This window comes from Mandrillus leucophaeus, unplaced genomic scaffold (assembly GCF_000951045.1).
Source record: "Mandrillus leucophaeus isolate KB7577 unplaced genomic scaffold, Mleu.le_1.0 Scaffold143, whole genome shotgun sequence".
NCBI classification, from domain to species: Eukaryota; Metazoa; Chordata; class Mammalia; order Primates; family Cercopithecidae; genus Mandrillus; species Mandrillus leucophaeus.
Window position 1 is genome coordinate 3,953,818 of NW_012101399.1, and position 24,173 is coordinate 3,977,990.

General features: G+C 38.1%; 1 protein-coding gene across 1 annotated transcript in view; it reads right to left on the minus strand.

The window, feature by feature from the left end:
- Nucleotides 1-1,377: 1,377 nt before the first annotated feature.
- Nucleotides 1,378-24,173, minus strand: part of MFSD6 (major facilitator superfamily domain containing 6) — a 79,759-nt gene continuing 56,963 nt past the window's right edge. Inside the window, exons 4-7 of the mRNA XM_011974225.1 lie at nucleotides 14,711-14,872; nucleotides 13,660-13,758; nucleotides 6,008-6,288; nucleotides 1,378-3,674 (exon numbers count right to left, since the gene is read on the minus strand). Coding sequence (XP_011829615.1) covers nucleotides 3,471-3,674; nucleotides 6,008-6,288; nucleotides 13,660-13,758; nucleotides 14,711-14,872 — 746 coding nt within the window. The 3' untranslated portion in view covers nucleotides 1,378-3,470. The remainder of the gene's footprint in view (nucleotides 3,675-6,007; nucleotides 6,289-13,659; nucleotides 13,759-14,710; nucleotides 14,873-24,173) is intronic.

The following is a 24,173-nucleotide window of genomic DNA, read 5'->3' on the forward strand; positions in this document are numbered from 1 at the left end:
GTCTCCATGCTCCAAAGGGCTGAAGAACTTCCAAATGGAAAATCACCTCTTTCTTCCGTATAGTCACTGTCAAAGCATACCCTCATTTTCACAGAATTAACATAATCTTAAGCTCTAACCTCTCACACTGAAGCTGAGGAAACAGGCCCAGAGATCTCCCAAAGGTGATCTCTTCCTTTATACCCATGCTGTCCAATATGGTAGTCTTGAGCCACGTGTGGCTATTTAAAATTAGAAACCTAATTCCCCAGGAAATTAGCCACGTCAGTTGTTTAATAGCCACGTATGGCTTATGGTTACCATACTGGACAGTGTAAATCGAGAACTTCCCATCTTCCCAGTAAGTCCTACTGGACAGTGCTATTCTACGATGCCATCGCCTTGGTTACAGAGCTGTGGGTGTGTCTGCTTTCCCTTCCTGATTCCCATGGCCCTGGCCAGAGTCCCTACCAACCTTTGGGCTTCCTGTGCAGAGTTATCAGTCCAGCCAACTCACTGGCAGAGTGTAAAGGGTCTGGTGTACCTACATTTCACAAAGCATCAGGAATTTGAAGGATTTCTAGAAATCTAGGAATATCTAGAAATCCTAAATGGAAATACAACCACACATATACACATATCAGGCATGTATGGTAATGGTTCAGGCTGGGCTGCTTTATGGCTTCCTCTGCCACAACAGATCCAGGGAATGGCCTCCCTGCCTCCTGGGGTGGGGCAAGGTGCTTAGCGGACTAGGGCTTTGACATTAGGAAGATTTGAGTTTGAATCTTGGCTTTGTGACCTTGATCTCATAACTTAAACTGTTAGCTTCAGAATTCTCTTGTTTAAAATGGGGATAGTGATAGGAACACCTCCAGTTTTTGTTAAGGGCAAAATGATAATCTCAGCACACTACAAGCACCCAATATCCACGGATGTGGTTCCCTTTTCCTAGATTCCCTGCGTAACTCCAAATCGTGGAGAGCAATATTGCCTAAGTAATGGTCTCAGTACCTCAGCAGTACTGGATGGAATTGCCAATTAGAGGGAAGCTATTAGCCAACTATCCACTTCATGTGACCCATGGCAAGATTAATAAGCCAGTAAAGCAGCGTTGCTCTTCCTGTGAATTCCTTAACGCTTTTCATGAGGTTTACTGCCTGCTGGACAATGTATGTATTATAATCTATTCCTAAGACTTGAGGACTAGTTTAATAATTAGCAATTAACTGCTTTGGATCCACACAAGCTCAGAACTTGGGTAATTTACTGTTTCTACAACCACAGGAGAAAGAGTAGGAAGTAAGTCATTAAGACAGTGATTACCAGCCTGGGCTCTGTGACACCCCTGCGTGTGCTGAGGGATCTCAAGAGGGGTTACAAAATCTCAAATCAAAATTTAATTTGAATTCACTTTAATATTTTTTAAGGTAGCATATGGCACTTTGGGGACAGGAAGAAAAAGTCACAAAGTCCACAAACCCATGAAGGTGTCAGCTCACAAGGCTGGGAATGACTGCATTATAGATTCTGCTGTCACAGTAAATGTTCCATAACAAAGGCATGTTGAATTTGGTCTCATTGATTACAGAGTAAAGGACTTCTGTTTGGTCACATCTTTATCATTTAAGAAACATTTAAAAATGGTATATATTTATATTTCAACATGTCAGCTGTGCATTTCCAAAACAGCAGGCTTTTCAAAGGAATAAATCAGAACTGTAAACACAAGATACAGTATAAGTTTTTGACTTCCTACAGTCAGTTTCACAAATCCACATACTGTACATTCATAGGTGAGGTTCAGCCTGTCACCCATTTCTTTATTTCTATAATTACACAAGCATAATAAATACATCTGATTTTAAAGGTCACTTAAAATGAGTCATAATTTACAGTACAGTACGTTTCAGTTCAAGTGCAAAAAATAACTATTTGCTGAATTCTATTTCAGTTATTTTATTTTTAAGCTGTGTGGTGAAGCTAGACATCCAAGTGTAGAATTTCTTATCCCAAATGCAGTACTGGGCAGAACTATGGTGTCATGGAGAAGCCCTCACTTTACAATTGATCCTGTCTAATCAGGGTAAGGTGAGTTGCTCATTTCTAACTTGTTCTTTTCTTTCCTCTCTCGCCTGTGCTCATCCACAGCTATTATAAATTATATAATTCACCTTTAGTCAGCTAAAGCTGTGTTCCCTTTTCCACACTCCCCCCAGATTTCCTGTTAACCTCTGCTTTGATTTTGAGCGGCAAGCTTTACATGTGATCCACGCAGCCATTGTTCTGGCTGCAGCTGTAACGTTTGCAGTTGCATACGTTACATTGTCCAGTGTCCGACTGTGTCTTCATGAGAAGGAATATACTGAGATTTTCTTTCTTTAGTCATTGGAAAGTACAGTTGCTACTTATTGCCATCCTTCCCATTCATGGTTTCCTATTTACCACCTTTTCCTCACCAAAAACAAAACAAAACTGACCCAATATGTAATGTCTAAAAATTGTATCCCTTCCCCAGGCACTTAAATCTTATACTGTGATTTGTAAATAGTACTGCTTATTTAATGGAACTCTTAGGAATTCAGTGATTTTTGTGTGTGTTTCATTCCCTCAGCTAATTAGAGCCTGAATCACTATAAGATAGTAAATAGCAAGACAGGCTATTTACATTATCAATATATGTAGTAAACTCTTGTCTATCAAGCCACAGGATACTGAGTTGGTTGGTTGATTTGAAATAATCCCCCGTTTCTGTTTTTTTTCTCAAAGCCCATTTAAAACAAAAGGCATTTTTAAGCTCAGCTTAGCTTGCAGTAGTCAATAATAGCTTCTGTTGCTCAAAGAATTATTTCCATTATATACCATACACATATAAAAATATATTTGCTAAAGATATGTAAAGTTTCTGATGAAACTTTTAACTTCATTTTTTAACTTTAACTTTTAACTTTATTTTTAACAAAAGCACATGTGCTACTAACTTTTATCTGGTTACTTTTTAAATATATCTTGTAATTTTTTAAATGGTTCTCTTCAAGAAAAAAGAAAGTATAGATGAATTCTATCTCTTCCCAGTTTGTATTAAGAACTAAATAATAAGAATAAATAATCAGAAGAGGGAAATTATATCCACATTCACCTCAAAACACTTTCACTCCCTCCACTTACTTAGTGTAACTGCTGGTTTCAACTCTTACTGCACTGGCAGAGAAATTCTATCATCCTTAACCTAACCAAGCAAAGAACTGAAAGTCCTCATTGAACTCCATTTCCCTTTTGTAATTCCAAGGGGATTACGAAAGTTTACCTTTTCCCGCCAATATGTACTGTAGCTCCTGTGTGTGTGTTTCCATGTTAATGAGTTTAGATATTTAGAAGCATATGCAGTGCTGTGCTCCTCCAGGGAAGGCGTATCCTGGCTGGGGGGCCTCGCCCTGTGTCCTGGCTGAGGAGCCTGATTCCATGCAGGGTGTGAGATGAGCAGGATGCCCTCAGTGTCCTCCTGCGGCCAGCTGAGCCTGCTGCTCTTCACTCTGCTCTGTGCGCAGGTCCACACTGGGGTGAGCAGGGCTGGTCTGTGTCTGAGATGCTGCTGCGTCAGGGAATGGCAGGTTTCTACATGGGTCAGAGTGAGTCTCACATGGGACAGGCTGGGCTCTACCAGCAGGAGAATTTTCCCTGTTCTCATTGGTCCCCTGGAGGTAGAAAACAGGAGATGCCCCATGATCAGTGACAGCAAATAAATCCAACTTTTTATATATGCTTTTAAGTAAGATAGGAAACATGGGGAGATCATCCGGAAGTGCCCATTTCAGGGACCAAGTAATAGAGGAATAAGGATAGAATGTCTTACCTTTCATCTCCTTTCCTATGTGCAACTGCCAGAGCCGCATGAAAAACACAAACACTATAAGCAGACGTGTCTTGTGGAAAAAGGAACATTACTACCAAAATGTCTGTTAGTACTTGGTAAACAGTTTACATCAGCAAATATTTGCTGAGCCCCCCGACCATGTGGCAAGTCGCTGGGCAAGCACTATGGAATAACTGAAACTCAGGCCGTTTGCTAAGACCACAGAATCCAAGAGCCAGAAGACACTTTGTCTAACAGGAAGGACGTAAGGGGTTCTCATCCTCATCCTTGGAGGCAGAGGTGGGAGAGAATGTCCTGTAATTAAGAGTCCTGATGTATATTTGGTATTTCAAAATGTGCACCAAAAGTTAGATACTAAGACAGAACATCCACATAAAAAAGTGAATGTAAACAAGCACTTGTGTAACCAACTGTAAATAACCATGAGTAGCAATTTCCATAAATGCCATATTGGTTGTACAAATAAGAAAAAAATTTAAATAGATTCTCCCCCAAATTAGTACCTATCACTTTTTAGCTGAGCACCCAACAGAAATGTTCATTTCTGTGATTCTACAATATAAGAAAAAGAAACTTAGTATAATGACTTCTAGGAATAACTACAGCATACCTGCCAGTTTTTATTAATCCTAACATACCAGAAAATTTTTATTTATTTATTTATTTATTATTTTGAGAAGGAGTCTTGCTCTGTCGCCTAGGCTGAAGTGCAGTGGCGTGATCTTGGCTCACTGGAACCTCCGCCTCCCGGGTTCAAGCAATTCTCTGCCTCAGCCTTCCGGAGTAGCTGCGATTACAGGCACCCGCCACCATGCCCAGCTAATTCTTGTATTTTTAGTAGAGACAGGGTTTCACCATCTTGGCCAGGCTGGTCTCGATCTCCTGACCTTGTGATCCACCCACCTTGGCCTCCCAAAGTGCTGGGATTACAGGTGTGAGCCACCACGTCCAGCCCAGAAAAAAAATTGATTAATCCTAACATACCAGAAAAAAAAGCCATATTAAAAATTTAATGTGGCTTCTGTGAAAATGAGGATGAGTACACAAAGTAATGAAAATATTGCTACTCAAGCAGCAGATATTAAAATCATCCTTTCTCCTGTTTCATCTTCTTGCTTTAAGGTATTAAAATCCTGTATATGCTTCTCCCACCACAGTGTCTGGTTCTTGACTGAGCAGAGGAATGATATGAGTTTATTATCTTGATAAATTAACAAATAGGATCACGCGTGGACTGGCAATGCATATGGCTATCAGTAACGAACCAGATTTGGTTAACATTTCACAAAGATTTTATGTTAGCTTACAAAGTTAAGATTAATTAGTTCAACAAATTTTCTGAAAGGGTAATTACTCAAACTACCCTTATTTTTAAATCTTTCCCCTTTATTTTTTTGTGTGTCCTCTGAAGCTACTCTGAAGCTACTTGACATGACTTACCAAGTAAAAGGGAGTGATTATTATAAAATGGAGGAACTGGGTCTATTTCTTTGGCTAAATGATTTATAGAAGTTACACTCATTTTCCAAAGTCGGGATACACCTGTACAGTTATCCACACTTCTATCAACATGATTTAACTACTCAGGAAAGATCACTCCTCTGAGGACAAGAAAAATCACACTTTTAGACTTATTTTTCAGGTGAGGCCACCTGCACAACCATAATTCCACTGAGTTAGGTGTTCTATCATACCCATACAGTGGCTCAATTAATTCAATAAATATTTGTGGTCCTATAATAATAATATATAATGCCCCCCACTAGAATTTTGGAATTACAGAGATTAATAAATATGGTTCCTGAAGGGATGAACCATGTATTCTCCTTTCAACTGGCAACCGTCAATACTGAAATGTAAAACAAATTACAATGAAAGAATGGATTTATTTATTTTATTTCTTTCAAGAAGTGAAAGAATCATATCCTCTGAAGTTTTCCTGAACTCCATAAGGCAGAATATTCTCTCTATGGGACCTTGTATACACCCTCTTTAACTCAGTGTTTAGAGTACTGAAATTGTTTGCATGTTTATTTCCCCCACCAGACTTTCAATAAATCTTATTGAATGAAAAGTGAGTAATTAAAACAACTGAGCCCAGTTAAGGTATCTTGAGTGACAGGTAATACTGCTAGCCCAGCAAAGGAACTGTACCTGTAAAGGCTGTATCTCAGAAGCACGGTTGTCTCTTGTGAGTTGCATCATCTCTTTAATTTGGTAGAGTGCATAGACAAAGGTCACCCAGGGAGAAGAGCTGACTCCCCAGGCTGGTTTATTCACATCTTCCTGTTCTTCCTGGTGCTTAGTTTTCTTGGGTGGAAGTCTGGGCTCAATGCGTGGCATGACATCTTCTGTCTGTTGCTGTACCAAGTCGATGGTTGCTATAGGAACAGGACTAGAGGGAACAGGAATTCTTTCTGCCAACATTGTCTTGTCTGGAGAGAAAATAATGTTTAAACTATTTTTCAGCATTTTGTACATGTTTGAACAAAGGTAAAAATAAATAAACCAAGAATCCCATATGCCCATTCCAGAGTGCTTGGTAATATTAATAAATTGCTGGTTACCAATGACTTCATTACTTGGTGCAAGTACTGAATCAATGAACGTGATGTTTATCTTTGGGTCTCTTTATAGGGCTTAATAGACATTAACATATATACTTAAGAAATCTATTTTTCATTTAACTTAGAACATCAGTGGGGCATAGGTTATAATGAGTGTTGCCTTAGGCCCATTTACAGGATTATGATTAAAAGACAGGCATCAAAACAGGAAAAGCCACATGATAGTTATTTTTTTTTTTAATTTTATTCCCATAGGTTTTCTTGGGAACAGGTAGTAGTTGGTTACATAAGTTCTCTAATGGTGATTTGTGAGAGTTTGGTGCAGCCATCACCCGAGCAGTATACAATGAACCCAATTAGTAGTCTTGTATCCCTCACCCCCTTCCCACTCTTTCCCCTGTGTCCTCAAAGTCCATCATATCATTCTCATGCCTTTGCATCCTCACAGCTTAGCTCCCACTTATAAGTGAGAATATACGATGTTTGGTTTTCTATTCCTGAGTTACTCGACTTATAATATGGTCTCCAATCCCATCCAGGTTGCTGTGAATGCCATTAGTTCATTCCTTTTTATGGCTGAGTAGTATTCCATTGTGTATGTATGTATGTGTGTGTGTGTGTGTATATATATATGTTCGTGTATATATATGTATGTATGTGTGTGTGTATACACACACACACACTACAGTTTCTTTACCCATTCATTGATTGCTGGGCATTTGGGTTGGTTCTCCATTTTTGCAATTGTGAATTGTGCTGCTATAAACATGCATGTGCAAGTATCTTTTTCATATAATGACTTCTTTTCCTCTGGGTAAATACCCAGTAGTGGGATTGCTGGATCAAATGGTAGTTCTACTTTTAGTTCTTAAGGAATCACCATACTGTTTTCCATAGTGTTTGTACAGTTTACATTCCTGCCAGCAGTGTAGAAGTGTTTCCTTTTCACCACATCCACACCGACATCGATTATTTTTTGATCATTTGATAATGGCCATTCTTGTGGGAGTAAGGTGGTATCACATTGTGGTTTTGATTTGCATTTCTCTAATCACTACTGATGTTGACCATCTTTTCTTGTTTGTTGGCCATTTGTGTATCTTCGCTTGAGAATTGTTTATGCATGCCCTTAGTCCACTTTTTGATTTTTTTTTTTTCTTGCTAATTTGTTTGAGTTCCTTGTAGATGCTGGATATTAGTCCTTTGTTGGATGCATAGACTGAAGATTTGCTCCCACTCTGTGGGTTGTCTATTTACTCTGCTGACTGCTCCTTTTGCTGTGCAAAAGCTCTTTAGTTTAATTAAGTCCTATCTATTTATCTTTGTTTTTGTTGCATTTGCTTTTGGGTTCTTGGTCATGAAATCTCTGCCTAAGCCAATGTCTAGAAGGGTTTTTCTGATGTTATCTTCTAGAATTTTTAGTTTCAGGTCTTACATTTAAGTCCTTGATCTATCTTGAGTTGATTTTTTTATAAGGTGCGAGATGAGAATCCAGTTTCATTCTCCTACATGTTGCTTGCCAATTATCCCAGCACCATTTGTTGAATAGTGTGTCCTTTCCCCACTTTATGTTTTTGTTTGCTTTGTCAAATATCAATTGGCTGTAAGTATTTGGCTTTATTTCTGGGTTCTCTATTCTGTTTCATTGGTCCATGGGCCTATTTTTATACCAGTACCATGCTGTTTTGGTGACTATGGCCTTATAGTATAGTTTGAAATCAGGTAGTGTCTCCCAATTTGTTCTTTTTGTTTAGTCTCACTTTGGCTATGCAGGCTATTTTTTGGCTCCATATGAATTTTAGGATTTTTTTTTCTAGTTCTGGGAAGAATGATGGTATTTTGATGGGAATTGCATTGAATTTGTAGATTGCTTTTGGCAGTATGGTTATTTTCACAATATTGATTCTACCCATCCATAAACATGGGATGTATTTCCATTTGTTTATGTCATGTATGATTTCTTTCAGCAGTGTTTTGTAGTTTTCCTTGTAGAGGTCTTTCACCTCCTTGGTTAGGTATATTCCTAAATATTTTTTGCAGCTATTATAAAAGGAGTTGGGTTCTTGATTTGATTCTTATCTTGGTCACTGTTGGTATATAGCAGAGCTACTGATTTGTGTACATTAATTTTGTATCCTGAAATATTGCTGAATTCATTTATCAGTTCTAAGGCCTTTTAGGAAGACTTCAGGGTTTTCTAGGTATACAGTCTTATCATCAGCAAACAGCGACAGTTTGACTCCTCTTTACTGATTTGGATGCCCTTTATTTCCTTCTCTTGTCTGATTGCTCTGGCTAGGACTATGTACTATGTTGAAGAGAAGTGGTGGGAGTGGGCATCCTTGTCTTGTTCCAATTTTCAGAGGGAATGCTTCCAACTTTTCCCTGTTCAGTATTATGTTGGCTGTGGGTTTATCACAAATGGCTTTTATTTCATTGTGGTATGTTTCTTGTATGTTGATTTTGCTGAGGGTTTTAATCATAAAGGGATGCTGGATTTCATCAAATGCTTTTTCTGCATCTACTGAGATGATCATGTGATTTTTGTTTTTAATTCTGTTTATGTGGTGAAAGACATTTACTGACTTGCATATGTTAAACCATTCCTGCATCCCTGGTATGAAACCCACTTGATCATGGTGGATTATCTTTTTGACATGCTGATGGATTCGATTAACTAGTATTTTGTTAAGGATTTTTGCATCGATGTTCATCAGGGATATTGGTCTGTAGTTTTCTTTTTTTGTTATGTCCTTTTCTGGTTTTGGTATTAGGGTGATACTGGCTTCATGGAAGGTTTTAGGGAGGATTCCCTCTTTCTCTATCTTGTGGAATAGTGTCAATAGAATTGGTACCAATTCTTCTTTGAATGCCTGATAGAATTCAGCTGTGAATCCATCTGGTCCTGGACTTTTTGTTGGCAATTTTTTTATTACTGTTTTAGTCTCACTACTTAGTTGTCTGTTCAGGGTTTCTAATTCTTCCTGATTTAAGCTAGGAGGGTTGTATCTTTCAAGGAACTTATCTCCTCTGTGTTTTCCAGTTTATGCATGTAAAGGTGTTAATAGTAGCCTTGAAGGATCTTTTGTATTTTTGTGGTATCAGTTGTAATATTTCCTGTTTTGTTTCTAATTGAGCTTATTTGGATTTTCTCTTTTCTTTTCTTGGTTAATCTTAATGATATATCAATTCTATCTTTTCAACCAGCTTTTTCTTTCATTTATTTTTTGTATTTTTTTCTTGCAATTTCGTTTAGTTCTTGTCTCATCTTGGTTATTTCCTTTCTTCTGCTGGGTTTGGTTTGTTCTTGTTTCTCTAGTTCCTTGAAGTGTGACCTTAGATCATCTACTTGTGTTCTTTCATACTTTTTGATGTAGGCATTTAAGGCTATGACCTTTCCCCTTATCATTGTCTTTGCTATATCCCAGAGGTTTTGATAGGTTGTGTCACTATTATTGTTCAGTTCAAAAAATTTTATTTTTTATTTTTATTTTATTTTATTTTATTTTTCAGATGGAGTCTTGCTCTGTTGCCCAGGCTGGAGTGCAGTGGTGTGATCTCGGCTCACTGCAAGCTCTGCCTCCCAGGTTCATGCCATTCTCCTGCCTCAGCCTCCCGAGTAGCTGGGATTACAGGCACCCGCCACCACACCCGACTAATTTTTTGTATTTTTAGTAGAGACAGTTTCACTGTGTTAGCCAGGATGATCTCAATCTCCTGACCTCGTGATCCACCTGACTTGGCCTCCCAAAGTACTGGGATTATAGGCGTGAGCCACCGCGCCCAGCCAGTTCAAAGAATTTTAAATTTCCATCTTGATTTTGTTGTTGACCCAATGATCATTCAGGAGGTTATTTAATTTCCATGTATTTGCATGGCTTTGAAGGTTCCTTTTGGAGTTGTTTCTAGTTTTATTCCACTGTGGTCTGAGATAATACTTTATATAATTTCGATTTTCTTAAATTTATCGAGACTTGTTTTGTGGCCTATCATACATCTTGGAGAAAGTTCCATGCACTGATGAATAGAATGTATATTCTGCAGTTGTTGATTAGAATGTTCTGTAAATATCTGTTAAGTTCATTTGTTCTAGGATATAGTTTAAATCCATTGTTTCTTTGTTGACTTTGTCTTGATGACCTGTCTAGTGCTGTCAGTGGAGTACTGACATCTCCCACTATTATTGTGTTGCTGTATATCTCATTACTTAGATCTAGTAGTAATTGTTTTATAAATTTGGGAGCTCCAGTGTTAGGTGTATATATATTGAGGATTGTGAAATTTTCCTGTTGGGCAAGGCCTTTTATCATTATATAATGTCACCCTTTGTCTTTTTTTAACTGCTGTTGCTTTAATGTTTGCTTTGTCTAATATAAGAATAGCTACTCCTGCTTGCTTTTGGTGTCCATTTGCATGGAATGTCTTTTTCCACCCCTTTACCTTAAATTTATGAGTCCTTATGTGTTAGGCGAGTCTCTTGAAGGCAGCAGATACTTGGTTGGTGAATTCGTATCCATTCTGCAATTCTGTATCTTTTAAGTGGAGCATTTAAGCCATTTACATTCAACGTTAGTATTGAAATGTGAGGTACTGTTCCAATCATTGTGTTATTAGTTGACTGTATACCTTTTTTTTTTTTAATTGTATTTTGTTTTATAGGTCCTGTGAGATTTATGCTTTAAAGAGGTTCTGTTTGGATGTGTTTCCAGGATTTGTTTCAAGATTTAGAGCTCCTTTTAGCTCTTGTAGTGCTGGCTTGGTGGTGGCAAATGCTTGTAGTTCTGGTTTGGTAGTTCTTAGAGTGCTGGCTTGATAGTGGCAAATTATCTCAGCATTTGTTTGTCTGAAAAAGACTGTATCTTTCCTTTATTTATGAAGCTTAGTTTTACTGGATACAAAATTTTTGACTGGTAATTGTTTTGTTTAAAGAGGCTGAACATAGGGCCCCAATCCCTTCTAGCTTACCGGGTTTCTGCTGAGAAATCTGCTGTTAATCCAATAGGTTTTCCTTTATAGGTTATTTGTGCTTTTGCCTCACAGCTCTTAAGATTCTTTCCTTCCTCTTGACTTTAGATAAACTAATGACAATGTGCCTAGGTGATGATCTCTTTGTGCTGAATTTCCAAGGTGTTCTTTGGGATTCTTGTATTTGGATGTCTAGGTTTCTAGCAAGTTTTCCTTGATTATTCCCCCAAATGGGTTTTCCAAACTTTCAGATTTCTCTTCTTCTTCAGTAACTCCAATTATTCTTAGGTTTGTTTATTTAACATAATCCTAAACTTCTTTGAGGCTTTGTTCATTTTTTAAAATTTTTCTTTGTCTTTGTTGGATTGAGTTAATTCAAAAACCTTGTCTTTGAGCTCTGAAGTTCTTTATTCTGCTTCTTCAATTCTATTGCTGAGACTTTCCAGAACATTTTGCATTTCTCTAAGTGTGTCCTTTATTTCCTGAAGTTGTAATTGTTTTTTTATTTATGCTATCTCACTGAAGATTTCTCCCCTCATTTCTTGTATCATTTTTTTCAATTTCCTTAAATTGGACTTCACCTTTCTCTGATGCCTCCTTGATTAGCTTAATAATGGATCTTCTGAATTCTTTTTCAGGGAAATCAGGGATTTCTTCTTGGTTTGGATCTATTGCTGGTGAGCTAGTGTGATTTTGGTGAGTCAGGTTAAAGAACCTTGTTTTGTCATTATTACCAGAATTGTTTTTCTGGTTCCTTCCTGTAGGCTATGGCAGAGGGAAGAGCTGGCACTGAAGGCTGCTGTTCAGATTCTTTTATCCCACAGGGTGTTCCTTTGATGTAGTACTCTCCCCATTTTCTGAGGGATGTAGCTTCCTGATAGTCAAGCTGTAGTGATTGTCATTTCTCTTCTGGATCTAGCCACCCAACAGGGCTACCAGGCTCCGGGCTGGTACTGGGGCTGTCTGCATAGAGTCCTGTGATGTGAACCATCTTCATTCAGGTCCCTCAACTGGATACTAACCCAGTATTTGGCCTGTCTCCCAGGTCCTGCAGGAACAATCTGCTTCCTCCAGAGGGTCTGTGTATTCTCTCAGCTTTCCTGGTATATTCCTGCAGTAGTTCTGGAGCAAAAGCATGATGCAAGTCCCCACATGTTACTCTGTCCATCTGAGTGGGAGCTGCAACCTAGTCCTGCCTCCTATCCGCCATTTTCCTGATAACACTCTCTCCAGAACACAATTGTTTTAAAAACTAACCCAGTACCATATTCTCACTAATCAAAGATGAGTTAAAATTTGATTATTTTTATGTTTCTTACATTGAATGTTTAATGATTTTAATTTTTTTGTGATTAATAGCGAAGATATTCAAGTCCATAAATTTTTCTCAAAATACAACTTTAACTACATCTTATAACTTTGGGAGAGCCATGATAGCTATTTTTATTGGTCTTTTACAGGAGGCATGGACTGAGGCTGTGTAACAGAGAGAATCCACTTAGGATTATAAAAGAACAAAAGAAAGAAAAAAAAGTATTGGTCTTTCTAAGTAACTCATTGAGATTAAAATCTGTCTCTGAAGCTTCTGTAACAAGCAAGTTTTTCTCTTCACAGAAGCATTTCAGGGCCTGAGGCTAATGCTCCCAAAGGATAGGACACCGAAAGAAGATGAGCCCTGTTCTGGGGCGAAAAAGCTGAGCAAGAATATTTTCATCCTCCTGGTTGACCTTTTTCATAAAAAGTTCAGTCAGCTCATTCTCATCTACACATTAATATTTGATATAACCTCCTTTTTGTAGAACAATCTTAATAAAGGCCATCCCTGGTTCAGAGAAACATTCAGATTTCAGGTCTTGACTTTTTTTTTTTTTTTTTTTTAAACAAATGAAGGTAAGGCATAGAGAATATTACCATTCACTCCCTATCCCTAGTAGCAAAATGACTGTATAGCCTTATATGTATTTGACTTACATTTGAAATACCTTTAGAATACCAGAGAAACTGAAAACTAATACTTCCCTAGGACCTTGTACTATAAAAGAAAACAAACAAAAAACAAGAAAACCCCAAGCTACTTAAAACAATACTTTTTCTATGTAGTAGGTGGATCTCTTTAACAAAGGTCCACATGAATTCATCGATACGCCACTCAGAAAATTGAGCCAAGTAGGCCTGTTGTACATTCTGTACCACTTCTAGGCTTCTCTGGGGGCATGTGTTGATTTCCCATGGCCTGAACTGTTAGGAATATTAAGAAAGAATGGAAATAATTACCGTCTTCCTCATCTGGCACTGCCAGCCACTGGATCAGGGCAAAGAGCAGTAGGATCACCAAGCAGGCCATGCCGATTCCTCGGAAGGTTGCAGCAGCCCCTATAAAAACAAACAGCACTCTCTATAGAGTAATTCCAAGAAATGCAGATAGCGCTCATCTAAAACCATCAATTTTCTAAAGATCAAAGCAAAGGAAGCACAGCTTGGGACAAACCAGAGAAAAGGGTTTGGCTATTAGCTCCACATAATGGAAAAACACAGGGCTGGGTACATGTCAAGAGACCCAGGGCTGATACTGGATCTGCCATCGATCGATTATAAAACTGCATTTGTATAGGATTATTTCTCAGTGCCTTTCACCATGACTCATACAATTCAATGGTGCTCTCCTCTTCATATGAAAAGACCATTTACCCAATCATTAACTAACAGTGCTATTAATCTGTAGTTGGAACAGCAGTGCTCAAATAATGCTATAAATGCACACATTTCCTGGGGCCCACCTTATATATTAATAGATGACTGAGCAGTTAAGATTCCTGGAGCAGAATAATCTCATTCTTATTTCAGCTCCTATGTTTCTAATAAGAAAGATATGACAAGACAGACAGATTTTATTATCATAAATGTGTAGCATTACCAAAGCCAGCAGATTGTTAGATTCTTCTGGTTCACAATCCCCTAAGGGAGTAACAATGATGACTTTTATTTCCTTTAGGATTATTATCAGCAGGTTTAAGGTACCTTATTTTAGACTAAAAGCACTCATGCTAATTCATTTGTTTGGCTCCTTTGAGGGATCTCTGTAGCATCTCATTAAGCTGATTGTCAGAGGAGTGTGCACAGTTACAGGCTGGCTCAAATCAGCTTAACAACGTAAGCATGCTGCTTTACAATTATGACTACCATGAAATCTAGAAAGAGATTATGAATACTGGAATTTAGCTTTGGGCAATCTTCAGTAATAATTGGATTGTTTATTGAGGTATTGCTGGAAAAAAATTATGTTTTAATTATAGAAAGGAAAAAAACGGGAGAAAGCCATTCTTACCAAAATAATTGACTAACACGCCTCCAATCATGGCACCACAGCCTCTTCCCAAACCCAGGTGAAGGCCCTGCAGGATGCCCTGAGCAGATGTCCTCAGCTCAGGGGGAACAGCTGCACTGAGGTAAGAAATGCATGCTGCCCAGATGGCTGCGTGTGTCACTCCTGGAGAGGAAGAAGAGCAGGAGGGATTGGTTGGTTAGCATTTCTTAGGCTACTCTGTTTTGAAATGTGAATTATTTAACTAGGCACCTATTTTTAAGATTTGTCGTGGTAAAATATACATTAAAAATTTACCATTTTTACATTTTTAAATGTACGGTTCAGTGGCACTGAGTACACTCACAAGTACAGCTGTCACTATCATCCATCTCCAGAACTTTTTCACTACCACAAACAAAAATTCTGTGCCCGTTAAACCATAACTTACACTCGCCCCCTGTCCCGTCCCCTGACAACCACCATTCTACTTTCTGTCTCATGAATGTGACTCCCATTCATTTTGTTCATCTTTTCATCTATGGATAGACATTTGGATTGTTTCCTTCTGCTACTGTGAATAATGCTGCTATCAACCTGGTATGCAAGTATCTGAGTCCTTGATTTAAATTCTTTTGAGTGGTTGGGTGCAGTGGCTCACACCTTTAATCCCAGCACTTTGGGAGGCTGAGGTGGGCGGATCATGAGGTCAGGAGATCGAGACCATCCTGGCCAACATGGTGAAACCCCGTCTCTACCTGTAGTCCCAGCTAGTCAGGAGGCTGAGGCAGTGGAATTGCTTGAACCCAGGAGGCAGAGGTTGCAGTGAGTCAAGATCACGCCACTGCCCTCCAGCCTGGCAACAGAGCAAGATTCTGTTTCAAAAAAAATTCTTTTGAGTATGTAACTAGAAATGCAATTGTTGGGTGATATGGTCACTATATGTTTAACACTTTGAGGAACTACCTTTTTTCCACAGTAGCTGTACCATTTTTAATTCCCACCTGAAATGTATGAGAGATCCAATTTCTCCACCTCCTTGCCAGAACACACACACACATATATATACACATATATATACACATATATATTTTTTTTAAATAGCAATCATAATGAATGTGAAGCAATTTCTCATGTTGTCAATTTGCTTTCCCCTAATAGCTAGTGATTTCAAGCACCTTTTAGGTGTTTATTGGCTATCTATATCTTCTTTGAAGAAATGTTTATTCAAGTCCTTTGTCTACTTTTTAGTTGGGTTGGTTTTTGTTATTGAGTTGTAGGAGCTCTTCATATATTCTGGGCATTCATCCCATCTAGGGCACCTACTTTGACATTCGGATTATTTCTACTTTTCTCCATTATAATTAGCATCATGATTAACATTGCTTTTTATATACCTTGGATTATTTACATTGGCTATAATTCCAAACAAGTGGGGTTAATGATTCAAAGGATATAACAATTTTTATATTTTGTTTTGTTTTGTTTGAGACGGAGTATTGCTCTGTCACCAGGCTGGAGTGCAGTGGTGCAATCTCAGCTCACTGCAACCTCTGCTTCCTGGGTTCAAGTGATCCTCCTGCCTCAGCCTCCCGAGTAGCTGGGACTACAAGCGCCCACCATCATACCCAGCTAATTTTTGTATTTTCAGTAGACACAGGGTTTCACCACGTTGGCCAGTTTGGTCTCGATCTCTTGACCTCATGATCTGCCTGCCTCAGCCTCTCAAAGTGCTGGGATTAGTGAGCCACTGCACCCAGCCATGCTTTTTAGTATATAGTTCAATAAAAAAAAAAATGAGTGCAGAAACAATTTACCAGGTCCCATTCCCAGTTTTATATCTTCACCATTTACTGGAATGACAGGAAGATGGAGATAACAGGTGGAAAAATGGTCATTATTATGCAGTAACTGCATTGTCTGAATTAAAATCTTCATTAAGACACTGCTTTAAATGTAAAAACCAGATATTGTCACAACAGGTTTTATAGCTAGATGGGATTAAGAAATCATCTGGTTCCATCTAGATTATTCCCTGAGAAATCGTCTCATTTGGAGATAATATCATAAGAGACTCTTAACTCATATTTTGGAAAATTAAACTAAAAGATCAAAATTCTTTTACAATTTGATCTGACAGTAGTCTGCCTCTGACCAGAATGGAATAACAGGGACTAAATTTATTCTCCTTCCTCAAGTAACTAAAAAACTGGACAAAATATATGAGGCAGTGGTTCCCAAGGGACATCAGCAACAAGGACAGTGATCCCTGAGAGATGGGAAGCAAATGAAAAGCTTTAGTTTACTGACTGATGAGAGTCTGAAATCTGCGGGGCAAAAAAGAGAACTGCCAAGTTGAATACTATAGCCAAGAGTCTAGGGAGCCAAGGTGGCTAGAGTTCCAGGGCAGGATGCCAGAGAGGAGACAGCATCATAGGGAGAAAACTCCAGAGATCTACAGAGGGCTCCCCTAATGTATTCAGCAGAGTACTGATCAGCAAAACATGTGCAGACGCTAGCCAGAGTGAGGGAAAGAACTACCCAAAACCATTTCAGAGAACAATACCCAGAACCCACACAGGGCGGGGAACACTTCTTCCCACCAGCCAAACTGGAACAACTCACGATTCCTAGGACTGGTAGAGTAGTATGAACAAAGTCTTTTGTTAGTATTATGAAATAATTAGCCCTAGACTAAACACTGCTCTTGTCTCATCTACGTAATCTTAAAAGCAAGACCCAAAAGGATCACACTATTTCCAAGTAACTTAGCTGTGTTCCACAACAAAGCTCGAGAACATTTATAGGAAGACAGAAATAGCCAACACCCAACCAGGTACCATTCACAATGTCCGGCATACAATAAAAAAATTATCAGGGATGATACTACTTAAGTCGGTCCATAATGGAATAAACACTGTTTTTAATGGGCACATTAGATTGTATGCCTCACAGTTGACTGAGAAACATTAAAATAACTTTCTTAGGTTTTATATATGTTTCAGTCATCATTTTAACCAGGTTTTTTTTTTTTTAACTACTAAGATGGACTAGATGATTAGCAGTAGCATACACAATTAATTTCCTAAAAAGTCAAATAATGTGTTTGCTTTATCTGGCAAAACAATTGCAATACCCTAGATAATGCCAGCTTTCTCAAAATTGAATAATGCCTGGATAGTCTTAATTATGAGTATTTACACCATAGTATACAATGGGAATAATTTTAAGTATTGTCATTTCTATTATTAAAGATGATTCTAAGTCCATTTCTTTTCAGATATGCAGATTTTTTTTCATTAACCACACTAGAGGAAAAACTCAAAAATATTCCAAGAAATAAAATTAGTTTATTCAAAATTAATTAGATTCAATAGCAAAATCCAACATAGATTTGGAAATCATTTCTTAAAGATGAATTACTGAAGACCTGAAACCACATCAAATGGTAGTAGGTTAACTTCAATGCTGATGCCAAACCTATTGTTATGTGTATGTCTAAGCAATCAATTGCAGGATTTACAAGCAACCAAAACGTTAAAATATATTTAGTATAATTCTAGATTAAAAAAAAAAAAAACAATTCTAGCAGTTATTCTTTTAAGTGTGAAGGCTTGGGCACACACAAACTCTTCCAACAATAGGGTTTGTCTCTTTTTTCCCCTCTCTCAGAAATTCTAATCATTTTCTAAAACTTTGAGTGTTCTAAGATAATTAAATCATTTTCCAGTGGGATGACTTAAGTCAGGATGCTTTTAGACTATTCTTAGAATTTACTGACTAGTATTAAGTGGTAGTTGTAAAAGATTTTCTACAGTTAGACTTCGTTTCTATATTGCTTTTGAGACTGATTAGATAATTGGGAATTACATTCTTTAAATTAACTCAGGGCATTAACTGAAGGAAAAAATAGTAAAGCACAAAAACAAAATTTCTGATACTAAAAGCAGAAGAATGAAAGCCACTCTGCTTGTATGCTCTGACATTTTCCAGGGAGGATATAGGATTAAAACTGATTTCCCTAAAATAACTTACTTTAAGATATCGTGTAAGTGGAAGAACCAATTAAATTCATTTCATTTCTTAGATAGGAAACCAGCAAAACTTAGCAATCCATAAGAAGGGACTGAATTAGAACATCATCTGTGTATACAAAAGAGTTGTGGAGTTGCAGTTCTTGTTCATAAACTGGAACATGCAACTTTCTACTAATCTTAATAATCTGAAACTCTTGCCAATGTTTTTACTACAGTTGTATTCTGATTCTCTAGTTTTAAAATAACAAAAAAAAAAAGCAACCTAGAAACTTGAAAACCCTCCACAATTTCCCATATTTGTAAGACAAGATTTAGGAAGTCTTAGGAATTGTGCTACCAAAGACAACATTCCTGTAAAGTAGAGCGGATGAAAGATATTATAAACTAGGAAAATAAAAATGCTTCTACTTTCTTAGTTATTAGAGAACTGTGAAAAAGCAGTAAATGATTATTCTTTAGGTGATGAAATAAGCACATTTACTCAGTGGCATGGGTAAATGTGTTTACACTAGAGTAACAAATTTTTAAACCTTTTTAAGTATGAGATAACTGAGGTGGTAGATCAAACAGTCAAAATAAAAGCTATTTTGACTGACAACAGTAACAAGGGCACAGGAGCTGACTCTCCTTGCAATATGTGTTAACCCTTCCATGGCTACTTGTCATAAAACCAGTGAGCCTTCAGTGGCAATCCAATACCAACTCACATAACAGGTGCTTAAATATATTGATTGAGAATGAATGACTCTCAGAGACCAAGTAGTCCACACAAACTTAGTTTCTCAGTCCTTTCTTACCTTTACTGGGATCCCCCAGGATTGACTTTGAGGCACAATGAAAATCAAGAGATATATCCACACTACCTACTTACTGCCAAGACTTTTCTTTGGGATACATTACATTTGAATAACCTAGAATCATTAAAAATAATTAGGAGTAACATTCATTGTTTTCATTAATTTTTTTTTTTTTTTTTTTGAGACGGAGTTTCACTCTTGTTGCCCAGGCTGGAGTGCAATGGCATGATCTCGGCTCACTGCATCCTCTGCCTCCCGTGTTCAAGCGATTCTCCTGCCTCAGCCTCCCGAGTAGCTGGGACTACAGGTGTGTGCCGCCATGCCCAGCTAATTTTTGTACCCTTAGTAGAGACAGGGTTTCACCATGTTGGCCAGGATGGTCTTGATCTCTTGACCTCGTGAACTGCCTGCCTCAGCCTCCCAAAGTGCTGGGATTACAGGTGTGAGCCACTGTGCCCGGCTCTGTTTTCGTTAATATTATCACATCAGCTTACTCTACAAGGAATTGTGCTGTTTTACACAGATATTGAATCTATTCCTCCAATGGGTACAGTACTATTTTTTCTTCATTTTCCATAAAGGAAACCAAGACACAGAGATATTAGATGCCTTGTCCAGAGTCACACAGACAACAGAGTTGTTGAATAGGATTTGAACCCAAGGTGTCTAAGTTCAGAGCCTGGGTGTTTAAATATTATACTATATGTTCTCAGAACAATTATTAGAAGTATTCTATAGTAAATGTAACTGAATACTTTGAGAGATTTTGTTGTTAATATCAAACATGGCCCACAAGCTACCAGTTTAAAAGATGATATTCTTAATAACTCTTCATCACCCTTTCTGAAGAGCTGACATGTCATTTATTGTTTTTTAAATGTCCCAAATAACTCTTTACCTTATAACACTCAACACTGGTATCTGATTCTACAACACGCGTTTCAAAATTGTTCAGTCTTGGCCCACAAGAATGCTCTACTGAAATAAATGGCATGTATGAGCAAGAAAAAAGTCCTTTCTTCTTAAGGAGACAGCTGCTCTTTGTAAAATGTTGCTTGGCTTGGGGAAATCACATTATAGTGGCTGGGAGGAGTGAGAATTGACACAGTACTAGGGAACTAGGATTTTTTTTTTTTTCTTGCTTCTGCCACTGACTTAAGCTTACTGAACAAAACATAACTATCCCTTTAGCACTGGCACACAGAATCAGTTGCGACAAACCTTTTCCACGAATAGACCAAAGTATGCATTGCAATTGGTTCTGGGATTTAAAAAAAAGCTTCTGAAAGATCAACTTGGTGAAAATCAGTAAGAGACTATTCTTCCTCAGGAAAGGCCTCCATTGGGCAGGCAATAAAAGAAAAAGTCTATATTGGAAATCTTAGTGGTTTCACACATTAAATGTTTTTCTTTTCTTGCTCACACAAAATTCAATGAACAGGAGACAGGAGTAGTAGCAGCTCTGCTCCATAGTCACTCAGGGATCCAGGTTGCAGAGAATCTGCCATCTGCAATGCCTGCTTACCCTAGGTATCAGTATCCAGCCGACAGAGGAGGGAGTGATACACTTCTAAACCTGACCCATACAATTTCCCATGTGCTATCCTTCCCTCCTATCATTTCTGCTTTTATTCTGCTGGCCAGAATTAACCACATGGTCATACCTAACTGCAAGGGAGGCTGGGAAATAGAGTCTAGCTGCATGTCCACAAAGAAAAGGAAACAGAGATGGTGAATAGCAAGCCAGTCTCTCTGTCAGAGTTAGGGCTACTATCAGCAATGGACCTTCCACAAATGGCAGAGGATCCTACAAAGAGCAATGGACTTAGCAAATGGCAGAGGATCCTACAAAGAGCAATGGACTTAGCAGCAGCAGCAGCAGCAGCAGCATGGATCTTCTGTGTGCTGCACGAAAGAGACTTTATATAAGACATGCAACAATTTGTGTTAAAAGCCAACATTCCCACACCTATCGATGTACAGGACTGTAAGAATTCCCTTTATGCATTCAACAGTATTTACTGAGCATCTATATTATGTGCCAGATACCCTGCTAGGCTTTGAATATTTGACAATATGCAAAATAATGTCCCTAGCCACCAAGGAGCTTATAGTCTGGCAAGTGAAAGGGGGCAGGATTTATCTAAAGGGGAAGCAGACTAAGCTCCTTGAGAACAGACATATCCAGCACCCAGCAGAGGGCTGACATGTAACAGCAGCTGAACAAAAGGACACTGAACTGAAACAGGGTAGGCAGTGGTCTGCATGCTGGGATATGACAAAGAAAGCATTTATGGATAAAAGGTACCCTGGGTAAGGTTGGAGAAAACTTCCAAATCCCATATATAAGTAAAAGTGGACAGAGGAAACAAGATAGATCTCTTCTATAAGCTCTAGCTTGCAAACTTAAAAAAATACATGAGTTACTTAAAAAAAAAAAAGTCTATAACTGATGCAATAATGTTCTGGGGGCCCTTGTGAATTTTACGTGCTCGCATTATGCCTTTGGCATACCTTTAAGCAGGTTTTAGGAGGCTACCACCCAAAACTGAGGGAGTTTAATGTTAAGACTTGGCAACATTATACTACACGCCCAGTGTTTTCCCACCTGAAGCCACACATGAGAATTGCTTTTCTATCAGCCAATAAAAATTTCACTTACCTGCCCCAAAAATAACTTTATTGTGCACTGACTAGTCATGTTTCCCTTACGCTTTGGTCATTAGGCTTCAGCTTAATTCATGGTTAGGATTTAATGCATAATTGCAGTTTAACTCCTTATGATAGAATCTTCTAAATGATATTTTCTCTGATCCTGATCTATATTTATAATTTATTTTACTTTTTTGTTATTGAGTGCTTTCTAACATTTATCAGAAGCTAACTGTGGGTCAGGTACTGTGCTAAATACTTTGCATGGATTAGTGTATTTAATACTCATGTCAACCTCTCCTATAACTCAAGAGTCTGCAGCTCAGAGAGATTAAGCATTTTGCCCAAAGACACAGAGCCTATAGGTAGGGGAGCTAGAATTCAAATCCAGATAGTCTAATTCAAGCCTTAGCACTTTATGGTTTCCAGATTATTGCATATTTTGATAATCTGCCTCAGCTAACCTATAGAGTGAGATGAGGGTATAAGTACTAATTAAAATACATGGATGTTTTTACAGATGTGTTATGTATGGCAAGATGTCATCCTAGGAAAAGCTATCATACTGAAGGTTCAGCTTTAAATTTAATTTTCAAATTTTCTTCAGATATTTATAAGTTTTTGAGACAGAATTTCTTATATCATTCAAAAGATTTAAAAATTATAAACTACTAACTGTAGTACATGACACAGGGGGCTGAAAAATGAATTAAACAACAAGCATTAATAGTGTGTCTTCCTACATGTACATCTCTTTGGAGAACTGAAAAAGTATAAGCATGGTCCTTATGTTTAAGGGTTTAAACTAAGTTAGAAAATAAAACTGGTATTTCTTCCCCATGCTCTTCCAGAGCATAAAAGGAGGAAAATGTGCTTTGTTTGTTGTTGTTTTGAGACAGGGTCTCACTGTGTTGCCCAGGGTGGAATGCAGTGCTGCAATCACAGGTCACTGCAGCTTCAACCTTTTGGGCTCAGGCAATCCTTCCACCTGAGCCTCCCCAGTAGCCGGAACCACAGGTGCACACCACCATGCCCAGCTGATTTTTAAATATTTTGTAGAGACAGGGTTTCAGCCCATGCTGAAAGCATGGTTCTTATTTGGCTGAATAAGCATGCTAAATAAGACAAACAGAAAAACGCTTTATAAATGTCAGCTCAAGTCCCCCTGATGACATTAAAAAACCATCTTTCATCAAAATCTTAACCCGGCTCCCACTGATAGAGCATCCTACAGAGAGAGAGCTGACCCAGACCTCGTTTTCACTCCTCAGTGCTGGAGTCATTAATTCAAGTAACTCAAAAGGACCTCTTCAGTTATAGCAGCCCCTAGGAGAGCTTTACTCTCCTCAAATACATTTTAATAGCAAGGGTAATTCTGATTCTTGCTCAGAACTAACACTAACACTCATCTCTGAGTTTTGCAAGGATTTGCAACCAATACCCATACAGGAAGGAGAATAACAAGTTTGGGCTTTATTTTAATCAAATATTTATATTCTTGATCAAAATCATGAATGTTTAATTGTTCTTTGTACAAAATAAAAGGAGAAAATTCCTATGGGTTTTTAAAATGAGATCTTGAGAAATAAATATAAACTATTCACCACCATCATCATCCAGCAATGCTTTTAAGCACTTAGACTCACTGTCTCTTTTTTAAATACACTGCAGATTTCTTATAGGGAGGAAATATGGTTTCTGCTTCTTTATATGGTATTACCAGTTGCCTACTGAATAACATGTTTGCTGCAAATGGTAGCTGAATTGCTAAAAAGATATGGCTGCAAGAGAATGTTTACTGAACATGAGAAAGATCATGGGAAAGAAATAACCTCACAATTCCAAACAGCATCCTGCTGGATACTGTCCTTACCTTGATCCCCAAATAAAGGCCTGAATAGCCTCCTTCCTATAGGCCTGGGGAAGAGGAAATTTGTTTCTTCACAAACCCATCTGCTAATTATTACCAACATGGCCTGAGAGGACAATCAAGAAACTCCA